The sequence below is a fragment of the Nerophis ophidion genome, linkage group LG21, assembly GCF_033978795.1.
Source record: "Nerophis ophidion isolate RoL-2023_Sa linkage group LG21, RoL_Noph_v1.0, whole genome shotgun sequence".
NCBI lineage: Eukaryota > Metazoa > Chordata > Actinopteri > Syngnathiformes > Syngnathidae > Nerophis > Nerophis ophidion.
Window position 1 is genome coordinate 3,299,926 of NC_084631.1, and position 14,363 is coordinate 3,314,288.

A 14,363-nucleotide genomic window follows, 5' to 3' on the forward strand; every position below is an offset into this window, starting at 1 on the left:
CAATAAGCTTAAATGTTTGTATTTACATTTTTGGAGTTGATTTTCATCAAATATGCTATTTAACTGCTACTGTTTAACAAGGACTGATTTAAATTGTGTTTGCACAACAAATGTTTTGGCGCTTTTGTTCATGTGAGAGAATATTCCGATAAAGGTGCACTACACACTACTTTTGAATTCATTATTGGGCTTTGTGTATACAATGCAGTTAATCGCGATTAATCAGAGAAATAGTGCGATTAACTTTGATTACAATTATATTTATATAGTGCTTTTCTCTAGTGACTCAAAGCGCTTTACATAGTGAAACCCAATATCTAAGTTACATTTAAACCAGTGTGGGTGGCACTGGGAGCAGGTGGGTAAAGTGTCTTGCCCAAGGACACAACGGCAGTGACTAGGATGGCGGAAGTGGGAATCGAACCTGCAACCCCCAAGTTGCTGGCACGGCCTTTCTACCAACCGAGCTATACCGTAATAGTGCCCAAGGCATGGGTAACTTACACATCTGTGAAGGCACCATTAATGCTGAAAGGTCCATACAGGTTTTGGAGCAACATATGTTGCCACCCAAGCAACGTTTTTATGGACGCCCCTGCTTATTTCAGCAAACCAAAGGGTTTTGGTCAAAAAAATGTTAAAAATGTGTCATTATTCAGTAATATTTTTTCATTATTATTCAAGTTTTAAATCTTTAGATCAACATTACGTCTATCTGTCAATATAATGATTTTAAAGATTTAAGTTGTATGCTCTTTTTGTCACAAAAAAATCACAAAATATGCAATATTTTCACCCAATAATTTTTTAAGTGGAATATTTCAGATGATATAATAATTGGAGCATTAAAAAGGTCGATAACTCATAACACCATTGATTTTAATTCATTATTATTTTTTGAGCAATGACATTAAAAAAAAAAATCACACTAAAATTATTGAGGATCCCAAACGGTCCTATTCATTTCAGTGTTACAAAATGAATTGTAATTTTTTTTACTGTTTACTTTTAACACAATAATCTCGAGATCAACTTCAGATCTATCCGTCAATTATAAGTTTTATTGTTGTTTATGTTTTTTGTTTGTTCGTTTTAGGTTCTTCTTTTAAAAATAGCTCAGTTTTTTATATGGCAAACACAAAATATGCAACATTTTCCCCCAAAAATATATCAAAGTGGAATATTTAATGTGACGTAATTGGATACTTGAATAGGTCAATAATTCATAATGACATTGATTTTGATTCATTATTATAAAAAAAAAAAAAAAAGAAACAGCCTGCATGGCAACTTTGTATTAGAGTAAACATTGCAACATTTTATTGTTACATTTCACTTATTTGCTCCTTTATATCACTTTTTACGTTGAAACATTTTTTCAATCGTATTTTTCAATGATTGTATCAAACCTTTCTTTTTACGGGGTGCAATGATTCCACTTAATAATAATTTTAATGCAAATACATGAGTTTTAATACACAAAAACCCAAAACCATTGAAGTTGGCACGTAAATATTAAATTGGCCCTAGTGTGTGAATGTGAGTGTGAATGTTGTCTGTCTATCTGTGTTGGCCCTGCGATGAAGTGGCGACTTGTCCAGGGTGTACCCCGCCTTCCGCCCGATTGTAGCTGAGATAGGCGCCAGCGCCCCCCGCGACTCCGAAAGGGAATAAGCGGTAGAAAATGGATGGATGGATGGAATGCATGTTTTGTTTGAAGGCCTAATATAAATGAAAAACTTTGTGCTTTTTTTGAAAAGCAAAGACTACTGGAATATTTAAAAAAATGTCAATATTCAATAGAAAATTACTTGAAAAACATGTCTAAATATTTATTCTAGGCTATTTATGCAATATTAAAAAATTTGTGAAAAACTGCATTCATTATTCGGTATTAGGTGTTCGGCCTTCGGCCAAGCGTTTAAATTTTATTCGGCTTCGGCCACAGATTTTCATTTCGTCCATCCATCCATCTTCTTCCGCTTATCCGAAGTCGGGTCGCGGGGGCAGCAGCCTAAGCAGGGAAGCCCAGACTTCCCTCTCCCCAGCCACTTTGTCTAGCTCTTCCCGGGGGATCCCGAGGCGTTCCCAGGCCAGCCGGGAGACATAGTCTTCCCAACGTGTCCTGGGTCTTCCTACCGGTTGGACGTGCCCTAAACACCTCCCTAGGGAGGCGTTCGGGTGGCATCCTGACCAGATGCCCAAACCACCTCATCTGGCTCCTCTCCATGTGGAGGAGCAGCGGCTTTACTTTGAGTTCCTCCCGGATGGCAGAGCTTCTCACCCTATCTCTAAGGGAGAGACCCAAACTCATTTGGGCCGCTTGTACCCGTGATCTTATCCTTTCGGTCATGACCCAAAGCTCATGACCATAGGTGAGGATGGGAACGTAGATCGACCGGTAAATTGAGAGCTTTGCCTTCCGGCTCAGCTCCTTCTTCACCACAATTTTCATTTCGGTGCATCCCTAATTTTTTTCTTAATTGTGTACGTTTTGGGGCAAGGATCCTGCATACAGTAGCTAGACTCTCATGTTTATGGTCACTGACGATCTTTCATGAGACATGAGGTGCAGCAGGTGCTAGGTTTCCTTTTCTACTACGCTCGAAGAGAAAGCACACTGCTGCAAGCGGCACGCAAGCAGTGCTATAACTTGTCAAGTCACATCCCTTTGTCTTATTTCGCTCGTCTCAGACTGATTCGGTAGAGCTGACCTCAGGTCTTTCCTTCGCTTATCCCCTTCATTTTGTTTGGGACGGGGCGGGGCATTAATTACCACCCATGTAACCGCTGAGGCCGAGTTACCCAACAAAAGTTTCCCCTCTAGAAAAGTGTCTGGACAGGCGCTGCCTTCCGGATATGATTGTGCACACGTTGTCCTGCAGAGTTGAGACTTCAGCTTCTGAGCCTCAGCCTAGACTGTCTGCAAATTAGAGAAATTAGCCCAGTCGGGTGCGAGCCAGTGAAAGACCCACGCTTGCATGTGCATGTGCGCGCACACACACACACACACACACACACACACACACACACACACACACACCCCTGAAGCCACACTCCACTCCTAGAATAAGCAAGCATGCCATATGGCAGCCAATTTCCTATTCCAGTTAAGACAAGAATGCAAGGAGGAGGCGTGAATCTGTCTAAATGAAGACATGACAAGAATATTTGCTGTGTTTTCCTTTCACGTCATATACATTATTAATATGATTAGTTAATTTGTATTAATCCAATTAATAATCCATGCATTAAATAATACTGCATTGTGTTTTATTGCATCGTTTTAAAAGTAAATGTCTGCGGGCTATAAAGCGTTTTCTATTTGGGCTTCAGTACTCTGGAATCACTTCAGGATAACAGTTTGTGATTCTAACTTAGTAGAAGCATTTAAAACTAATTTGTAGACTCTAGACCAGGGGTCACCAACCTTTTTGAAACCAAGAGCTACTTCTTGGGTACTGATTCATGCCAAGGGCTACCAGTTTGATACACACTTAAATAAATTGCCAGAAATAGCCAATTTGCTCAATTTACCTTTAATAAATACATCTATATATAAATTAAAAAAAATGGGTGTTTTTGTCTGTCATACTTTTTTTTTTCCTTTTACGGAAGGTTTTTTGTAGAGAATAAATGATGAAAAAAACACTTAATTGAACGGTTTAAAAGAGGACAAAACAGGAAAAAAATGAAAATTTAATTTTGAAACATAGTTTATCTTCAATTTTGACTCTTTAAAATTCAAAATTCAACCAAAAAAAAAGAAGAAAAAAACTAGCTAAAAATGAATTTATTGGAACATCATTAGTAATTTTTCCTGATTAAGATTAATTTTAGAGTTGTGCTGACATGTTTTAAATAGGTTAAAATCCAATCTGCACTTTGTTAGAATATATAACAAATTGGACCAAGCTATATTTCTAACAAAGACAAATCATTATTTCTTCTAGATTTTCCAGAACAAAATTTTTTAAAGAAATTCTAAAGAATTTGAAAAAAGATTTAAATTTCATTTTACAGATTTTCTCTATTTGCCAGAATATTTTTTATTTTATTTTAATCATAATACGTTTGAAGAATATTTCACAAATATTCTTCGTCAAAAAAACAGAAGCTAAAATGAAAAATTAAATTAAAATTGATTTATTATACTTTACAATAAATACATAAAAAATTACTTGAACATTGATTTAAATTGTCAGGAAAGAAGAAGCAGAAATTTAAAAGGTAAAAAGTTATATGTGTTTAAAAATCCTAAAATCATTTTTAAGGTTGTATTTTTGTCTCTAAAATTGTCTTTCTGAAAGTTATAAGAAGCAAAGTAAAAAAAATAAATTAATTTATTTGAACGAGTGAAGACCAAGTCTTTAAAATATTTTCTTGGATTTTCAAATTCTATTTGAGTTTTGTCTCTCTTAGAATTAAAAATGTCGAGCAAAGCGAGACCAGCTTGCTAGTAAATGAAAAAAACAGCAAAAAAATTTGCATGAAATATCCACTCACTATAATGCTGAAATAATGGGAGCCTGGGCATGTAATGTATACCAGTGTTTCTTAACCATAGGGCCGGGGCCCAGTGTTGGGCCGCGATCGCCCCCAAAAATGTGTTTTTCAGCTGTGGTCCACATAGGCCACAGCGGTACTTAGTTGTAATACACTTTTCTACCACATGTGGCAATAATAACAATATAAAACAACCAGAGTGAAATTCATAGAGACATTTCTTAAGCGCAAAAATTATGACTAAAGTGGTATTTTCATTTGCACTTTGATTTTATTGACAGTATGAAGCACTGTGGGTGGGGAGCCTTTCCACTGAAATGTGGGTACCAGGGACAGACGCGGATGGACATTTTTACAACAAAGTTCTAAAGCTTAGTGATATATCGGATTGAGAGGGGGTTCATGTGTTGTCAATATTCAGTGTTTTATCCTTCGTAGTTAATATTGTGAATCACACATTCTTTATTTTCATGTACATTCTGGGTGTCTCATTCAGTAAACTAATGTAAAATTCCATCCCGTTAACGTTTTTAGCATTAAATCAGACATTACTGTGAGGGTTTGTATTAGTTTTCCTAAAAATAAATATACCGGCCCCAAGGCACGTTTTTTTTTCTCTAAATTCGGCCCCCCGAGTCAAAATAATTGCCCAGGCCTGCATTAGTTACATAAATCACATGACAAAATAAATATATTCCGGCCAGAAATGAGAGGACATGAAGGGGTGCTTTGAGGAATATTTAGTTATGTAAATCACAAGTACAGTCCTGGTCAAAAGTTTACGTACACTTGTAAAGAACATAAAGTCATGGCTGTCTTGAGTTTCCAATCATTTCTACAACTCTTATTTTTCTCTGATAGAGTGATTGGAGCACATACTTGTTGGTCACAAAAAACATTCATGAAGTTTGGTTCTTTTAGGAATTTATTATGAGTCTACTGAAAATGTGAGCAAATCTGCTGACCAGAGGTGGGTAGTAACGCGCTACATTTACTCCGTTACATTTACTTGAGTAACATTTGGGATAAATTGTACTTCTAAGAGTAGTTTTTATGCAACATACTTTTACGTTTACTTAAGTATATATATAGAGAAGAAACGCTACTTTTACTCCGCTCCATTTATCTACATTCGGCTCGCTACTCGCTACTTTTGTTTATCGATCTGTTAATGTTTGTTTTGGTTTATGACAGAGCTTCAAAGTAGAATCTACGCATGCCTGCGTTTCACCAATCACATGCAGTCACTGGTGACGTTGGACCAATCAAACAGAGCCAGGTGGTCACATGACCCGACTTAAACAAGTTGAAAAACTTATTGGGGTGTTACCATTTAGTGGTCAATTGTACAGAATATGTACTGTACTGTGTAATCTACTAATAAAAGTTTCAATCAATCAATCAAAAGTGTAAAGGAAAAAAGACACTTTTTATTTCAACCGTACTTCCCGTCAAAAGCCTAAAGACTGATCGCACAGTTCCTGTCTTCACAATAAAAGCGCCGCTCCATCGCGCCTGCGCTAACAAAATAAGAGTCTCCGAAAGCCAGCGCAAACAAACTAGCAAACTACGGAGTTTGCCGCCAATCTATTTCTTGTAAAGTGTATAAAAACGAATATGGAAGCTGGACAAATAAGATGCCAAAAACCAACGACTTTCATGTGGTATTAGACAGAAAGGAGGAACTTTTTTTCTCCTCCATTTGAAAATGTGGACATTATCAGCACTATACTGTCTGATTCCAATCAATGCAAGTCATCAGAATCAGGTAATACACCAACTTATATTCTTGTCTTTGTGAAAGATAGGAATCTATATGTTAAACATGCATGTATATTCATTAAAACACCTTTAACATGTCAACAAAAACGGCAAAATAAATAAATATAAATTATATACTGTATATATATATATATATATATATATATATATATATATATGATATGTGTGTGTATGTATATATGAAGTAGATCACCTCGACTTGGTCATTTATTAAGTAATTGATTAATGATGAAAAACTTATTGGGGTGTTACCATTTAGTGGTCAATTGTACAGAATATGTACTGTACTGTGCAATCTACTAATAAATGTATCAATCGATCAATCAATCAATCAATAAATGCCTACTGAGCCTATGGTGCTGTTAAGTTATTGTGGCTCAATTTGCCTTAATTTTTTTTTTTTTATTGTAATGTATTATTATTTAATATATATTATTGTTTTAGTTGCTTAAGAGATATTCCTGGCTATGAATTTGCTCATTGCTATTTTTATGTTTTTGTGCATTATTTGTTGCCGTCATCATTAAACAAACAGGTTACTCATCAGTTACTCAGTACTTGAGTAGTTTTTTCACAACATACTTTTACTCAAGTAAATATTTGAGTGACTACTCCTTACTTTTACTTGAGTAATAAATCTCTAAAGTAACAGTACTCTTACTTGAGTACAATTCCTGGCTACTCTACCCACCTCTGCTGCTGGGTCAAAAGTATACATAAAGCAATGTTAATATTTGGGTTACATGTCCCTTAGCAAGTTTCACTGCAATAATGTGCTTACTGGTTGAATTTTTGACCACTCTGCTTGACAAAACGGGTGCAGTTCGGCTAAATGTGTTAGTTTTCTAACATGGACTTGTTTCTTCAGCATTGTCCACATGTTTAAATCAGGACTTTGGGAAGGTCATTCTAAAATCTTCATTCTAGCCTGATTTAGCCTTTCCTTTTCCACAATTTTGACGTGTGTTTGACATCATCGTCCTGTTGGAACACCCAACTGTGCCCAAGACCCAAACTCTGGGCTGATGATTTTAGCTTGTCCTGAAGAATTTGGAGATAATCCTCCTTTTTAATTGTCCCATTCAGTCTCTGTTCTATTGGCAGCAAAACAGGCCCAGAGCATAATACTACCAACACCATGCTTGACGGTAGGTATGGTGTTCCTGGGATTAAAGGCCTCAACTTTTCTCCTCCAAACATATTGCTGGGTTTTGTGGTTAAATTTTTGTTTCATCTGACATCACATAGACTAGGGGTAGGGAACCTATGGCTCGCGAGCCAGATGTGGCTCTTTTGATGACTGCATCTGGCTCTCGGATAAATCTGAGCTGACGTTGCTTAACACGATAAAAAATGAATAATTCCACTTGTAATCACAGTGTTAAAAATAACGTTCAAAATATAAAACATTCTCATGCTTTTTTATGTCCAAGAAGTTGCAATAATGGTAAGAAGTAATTTGGTTAGTGTGGGGCTTGCCCTCCTGGGGGTTCTTCAGACCACCAAGAGCCTGTTTTAGGGTTACAATATTGTTTTATTTTATTTTTCTCTCAGTTGCTTTCCAGCAATTGTCTTTTTCCAGCCCCAACCCTGTCTCTCCTCCTGGCTGCTGCTTATAGCAGAGCGACAGGTGATTAAATAACAAGGCCCAGGTGGGCCCTCTACGCACCTGTCGCTGATTTCGAGATCGGTCCTGGCAACATCCCGCTTTGCTGCAGGCCCGCAGGCCACGCCCCCTCCACAGTTAGCTTCAGAATAACAATGTTATTATAAAGAATAAGAGACCTGTTATACTCTAGAAATGTTGGTCTTACTTAAAAATGCACGTGTTTAGTGTTAAAAAAATATATTCTATGGCTCTTAGGGAAATACATTTTAAAATATTTAGCTTCTTGGCTCTCTCAGCCAAAAAGGTCCCCGACCCCTGACATAGACAAAGACGTTCTGGAGGAAAGTCCTACAGTAGAAATGATTGGAAACTCAAGACAGCCAACTTTTGACCATGACTGTATTTGTCTATCATGCTTAAAATGTCAATGCAAGTATCTGTTAATGTGTTTGCTGCAAAAATGTCGGTCTCCCAAGTTTTAAACCTGAACTGGTGTCATTCCCGGGCCACCAGTCGAGAAGCCCTGCTCGAAAACAATAGGTCTTTGTAATCAATACACTGTAGCACACACAGAAAACCAGAATACATGCTAATTTGAAGAAGTTTGACACGTATGAGGAGCTATTTCCTTTCTGTATACTCGGTTGAGTTACACGGCTGTGGTTATTTTTACCTGTCAGGTGAGCCGCGTGCGTGCTGGAGTCTAAAAGTAAACGGGATGATCGCCAGACAGGTCTTTTTATAAGACTCTTTCCTGTGCACTCAAGTCACCTGCTCTACATCTGAAAGTAGGCAAGAGTGAGCAATTTGTGACTTTAAATAAATAAAATGGTAAAAGGTTGTCTCCTCTCTGAGCTGCTACCTTATCGTGGTGGAGGAGTTTGCGTGTCCCAATGATCCTAGGAGCTATGTTGTCTGGGGGCTTTCATGCCCCCTGGTAGGGTCTCCCAAGACAAACAGGTCCTAGGTGAGTGATTGGACAAAGAGCAGCTCAAAGACTTACAACAAAACGGACTAAGATTTCCCTTGCCCGGATGCGGGTCACCGGGGCCCCGTTCTGGAGCCAGGCCCAGAGTTGGGGCACAAAGGCGAGCGCCCTGCCCGAAGAGGCAACGTGGGTCACCCCTCCAATGGGCTCACCACCCATAGCAGGGGCCATAGAGGTCGGGTGCAATGTGAGCTGGGCGGCAGGGCACTTGGCGGTCCGATCCTCGGCTACAGAAGCTAGCTCTTGGGACGTGGAACGTCACCTCACTGGGGGGGAAGGAGCCTGAGCTAGTGCGCGAGGTAGAGAAGTTCCGGCTGGATATAGTCGGACTCACTTCGACGCACAGTAGGGCTCTGGAACCAGTTCTCTCGAGAGGGACTGGACTCTCTTCCACTCTGGCGTTGCCGGCAGTGAGAGGCGACCGGCTGGGGTGGGAATTCTCGTTGCCCCCCGGCTCAAAGCCTGCATGTAGAAGTTCAACCCAGTGGACGACGGAGTAGCTTCCCTCCGCCTCCGGGTGGGGGGACGGGTCCTGACTGTTGTTTGTGATTACACATCAAACAGCAGTTCAGAGTACCCACCCTTTTTGGGTACACTCGAGGGAGTACTGGAAAGTGCTTCCCCCGGGTGATTCCCTTGTCCTACTGGGAGACTTCAACGCTCATGTTGGCAACGATAGTGAAACCTGGAGAGGCGTGATTGGGAAGAATGGCCGCCCGGATCTAAACCCGAGTGGTGTTTTGTTATTGGACTTTTGTGCTCGTCACGGATTGTCCATAACAAACACCATGTTCAAAAGAAATTTCACAGGGGGTACATCTCTGAAAAAAAGTTGAGAACCACTGCTCTAAAAGTCGTGGATTTTATTGTCACATATGCATGCACAGTAGATGGCAGCATTGTGCTGTTTAAGAGTGTCACAACATTGCTGTTTACGGTAGACGAAAACGTGACTGCTGTTGTTGTGTGTTGTTACCGCGCTGGGAGGGCGTTAATGAGACTGCCTCACAATAAACCCACATAAGAAACCAAGACATCGCCCTCGATTATTCTACAGTGATAACGTCATTGGGCAGGCACGCTGTTTATAATGTGGGAAAGCGGATGTGAAAACAGTCTGTCGAGACGTCACTCGGGTCCGCCTGAATTTCGGGAGATTTTCGGGAAAAAATTTGTCCCGGGAGGTTTTCGAGAGAGGCGCTGAATTTCGGGAGTCTCTCGGAAAATCCGGGAGGGTTGGCAAGTATGGCTTAATCAATCAATCAATCAATCAATGTTTATTTATATAGCCCCAAATCACAAATGTCTCAAAGGACTGCACAAATCATTACGACTACAACATCCTCGGAAGAACCCACAAAAGGGCAAGGAAAACTCACACCCAGTGGGCAGGGAGAATTCACATCCAGTGGGACGCCAGTGACAATGCTGACTATGAGAAACCTTGGAGAGGACCTCAGATGTGGGCAACCCCCCCCCCCTCTAGGGGACCGAAAGCAATGGATGTGGAGCGGGTCTAACATGATACTGTGAAAGTTCAATCCATAGTGGCTCCAACACAGCCGCGAGAGTTCAGTTCAAAGCGGATCCAAGACAGCAGCGAGAGTCCCGTCCACAGGAGACCATCTCAAGCGGAGGCGGATCAGCAGCGTAGAGATGTCCCCAACCGATACACAGACGAGCGGTCCATCCTGGGTCTCGACTCTGGACAGCCAGTACTTCATCCATGGTCATCGGACCGGACCCAACCAGATCAACTGGTCTAAAAAGGAGGTCTATTTAAAGGCTAGAGTATACAGATGAGTTTTAAGGTGAGACTTAAATGCTTCTACTTAAACCAAAAATGAACGAAAGGCAAGTCCCGCTATGCAAAACGGAAGTAAAACTGAACTGGCTACAAAGTAAACAAAAACAGAACGCTGGACTACAGCAAAAACTTACAGCGTGTGTCCGCACATGACATGACAATCAACCATGTCCTCACAAAGAAGGACAGCGTCCGCACTACTGAAATAGTCTTGTCTGCCAATACAAAGCAGGTCAATGCGTGATGCCGCTACAGGAAAAAACTAACAAAACAGAAATGTCAACCCAACACAGGAACTAAAGCACTACTCACAGGAAAACTACAACTAATTTAAAAAAAAAAGACAGCCTGATGGAGTTTAATTTATTTACGTTTCTGCTGTTGTTGTGCCTCCGTATTTTTTCAATGAATAAAAATGTGCCTTGGCTCAAAAAAAGTTGAAAAACACTGAACTAGATGAATAGGCATTTTTAGATATGTTGTGTTGGTAAGATAAACAAATTTGAACTATGGGGTGGGGGGGGGGGGTCAGGGGCATGGGGGATGTTGCTAAAATATGTTCTTGAGTGAGATGTAGGTCAAGGAGATACAGTGGCAGCAGATTGCTCATTAAGTGCCAAATCAAGCAAAAGTCTAAGAGTGTGTTTTCTAGTGGCAACAGGCCAGCCATCTGCTCCTCCTTTATTCATTCATTAACATCACTTCTTTGTGTGTGTGTGTGTGTGTGTGTGTGCGCGCGTGTGTGTATAAGTATACATCGCAACAGCCAAGTGTACCACGTCACTAATGTTGTTGTCCAAAAAAAGCCAACAGTTGTGTATCAGATGGTTCTCGGATCACGTGACCACGGCTGATGGCCATTGGCTGGGTTGTCAGGCTAAAAACGCTCGCGGCAATTCAGGGCTCAAGAGTTTCTGCCGAGAGTGTTAAGAGAGGCCACGGGATCTAAGCCGTACGAGAAGAGTACAGACGAGGTCCGAGGAAGAAGAAGCCACGGATGGGGATGACCTAACCAAAGAAACGATGGTCCACCAGCTGAATGAATGTGAAGTAAGTCCCTAGTTCTTCAGAATCGGAAAGACTTTGACTTATTATTGAGTGGGAACAATCGCCAAATCAACGTTTTATGCTGTAACGCTAAAAAAAATTCTTCAACGTCCTTTTTCAGATCTTTAACCAACATACCTAAGACGGAGAGACGTAGCTCCGAGCAAACCAAAGCTTTTCCTTATACCAAAGCCGATCCAAACCAAAAACAAGCTCGCCCGTCTCCTCGACTGCATTTCTCGACGTCAGAGATGAAGGGCGATAGCACATCGGGGGACACGGGCGCATGGAGGGAAGTGGACTTCGCTCTCAACTGTACCTACATTGTACCGGATCAGGTCTCCAACCCGGGTTTCAACCTTCCCAAAGCCATGACTTCCATCCCACGCAACCTCTCCTTTGAATACAACAAAGACAACGAGGTAAAGTACTTATCTCACTCAATCCCGACTGTGTTGTTATCAATGTTGCGCTGGAGGCCGGCAGGTATCGATATTTAGTAATCGAGTAATGTATCGATTAGTTGTTTTGATTAATCGAGTAATCGGATAAAACAGTCTCAATCATAGGCGCTGATCCCTGGGATTGATGACAACTTTCAATCTTTAGAATCATTTTTGAGAATTCAATCTTGTTGTTGGTATTTTTCTAGCAAGTTTGATCTGTTTTACGTAATACTAAAGCCACAAATAATATTGTCTAGAACAAGGGTAGGGAACCAATGGCTCTAGAGCCAGATGTGGCTCTTTTGATGTCTGCATCTGGCTCTCAGATAAATCTTAGCTGACATTGCTTAACACGATAATTATGAATAATTTCGCTGGTAATCACAGTGCTAAAAATAACGTGCAAAATATAAAACATTTTCATGCATTTATATCCATCCATCCGTTTTCTACCGCACCTGTTCAAGAAGTCGCATTAATGGTAAGAAGTATTTTATGTCGCGATGGGGGGGGTCGCAGCTTGCTGCAGGGTCGTTCTTCCAGGAAGGCAGACGGATTACTCGGGACATGGCATTTAGGTAAAAACATGATTTAATTTTAACTAAAAAAATAAACAAACAAAAATTGCTCACAGCGGAGGCACAACTTGGGCTAAAGAACAAAGCTAACGCATAAACAAACTAAGAACATACATCAAACAAAACTTACTTGGCATGGCATGAAGCACGAAACTATGGCAAGGCATGAAACAAGTCAGCACAGGGCGACTGACTGGCAAAGACGAGCTTAAATACTGCTTCTGATTAGTGCTCGGGAAGCAGGTGAGCAGGCATTTTGTCCACCAGAGACAGGTGGACAAGATGAGTAACCAAGGAAACCAGACAAGGGAGTGGAAAAAAATAGGAACTTAAAGAGTCCAAAGGACAAACAGCACATGGCCAAAAAAAACATGATCAACAGACATGACATTTGATTTATTATTGGTTAGCTTCAGAATAAGAATGTTATTAAAAAGAATAAGAGACTTATTATACTCTAAAAATGTTGGTCTTACTTAAAAATGCACACATTTAGTTGTATTCAGTGTTAAAAAATATGATATGGCTCTCACGGAAATACATTTTTGAAATATTTGGCTTTCATGGCTCTCTCAGCCAAAAAGGTTCCCGACCCCTGGTCTAGAATTAACAAAGCCTAACCAAGATTTTGATGTGCCCGATGATGAACTAAGTACACAATCGTCTTGACTTTGAACACACCGCACACGAGAGAATGACGGGCATGATTACTCAACAGCCATACATGTCACACTAAGGGTGGCCGTATGAACAATGCCAACACTGTCATAAACATGTGCCATATAGTGAAACCACACAAAACAACAATGACAAATACATTTGGAAGAATACAGCAAAACAACATAAACACTATACAACAAATTCCCAGAATTCCCTACAGCACCAACTCTTCCTGGACGCAACAATATAAACATACTGGTGGATCTACACCTAACATCCACTGTAATGATACCAAGTACAAGAGCGTATCTCGTCGAAACTACTATGATTACATCGATATTTTTTAACATCACAAAATCTTCTTGTTTTTTTTTCATTTATATTATGTTTACTTTAATGATCCACAAGGGAAATTTGAACAATTTCCCTTGTGGATCATTAAAGTTTGTCTAAGTCTAAGTCTAATAAACTCAGGAAATATGTCCCTGGACACATGAGGACTTTGAATATGACCTGTAACTACTTGGTATCGGATTGATACCCAAATTTTTGGTATCATCCAAAACTAATGTAAAGTATCAAACAAGAGAAGAATAAGTGATTATTACATTTTAACAGAAGTGTAGATAGAACATGTTGAGAGAGAAAATAAGCAGATATTAACAGTAAATGAACAAGTAGATTAATAAACAATTTTCTACCACTTGTCCTTAATAATGTTGACAAAATGCTAGAATGATTAATGACACAATATGTTGTTTACTTACTACTAAAAGACAAATGTCTTGTATGTTCACTATTTTATTTAAGGACAAATTTGCAATAAGAAACATATGTTTAATACACCCTAAATTTGCTCGTTAAAATAAATCCGATAATGACATTTTTTGTGGGCCGCTTTATTTAGAAAAAGTACCGAAAAGTACTGAAATACTTTTGG

The 14,363-nt window shown here is 39.7% G+C and overlaps 1 protein-coding gene and 1 long non-coding RNA gene across 3 annotated transcripts in view; one reads left to right on the forward strand and one right to left on the reverse strand.

The window, feature by feature from the left end:
- Positions 1-14,363, reverse strand: part of LOC133539586 (uncharacterized) — a 96,002-nt gene that overhangs the window by 21,163 nt on the left and 60,476 nt on the right. The gene's annotated exons all lie outside the window — the stretch shown is intronic.
- prdm1b (PR domain containing 1b, with ZNF domain) overlaps positions 11,592-14,363 on the forward strand; it is a 40,730-nt gene continuing 37,958 nt past the window's right edge. The window contains exons 1-2 of the mRNA XM_061881606.1: positions 11,592-11,742; positions 11,861-12,161. Coding sequence (XP_061737590.1) covers positions 11,732-11,742; positions 11,861-12,161 — 312 coding nt within the window. The 5' untranslated portion in view covers positions 11,592-11,731. The remainder of the gene's footprint in view (positions 11,743-11,860; positions 12,162-14,363) is intronic.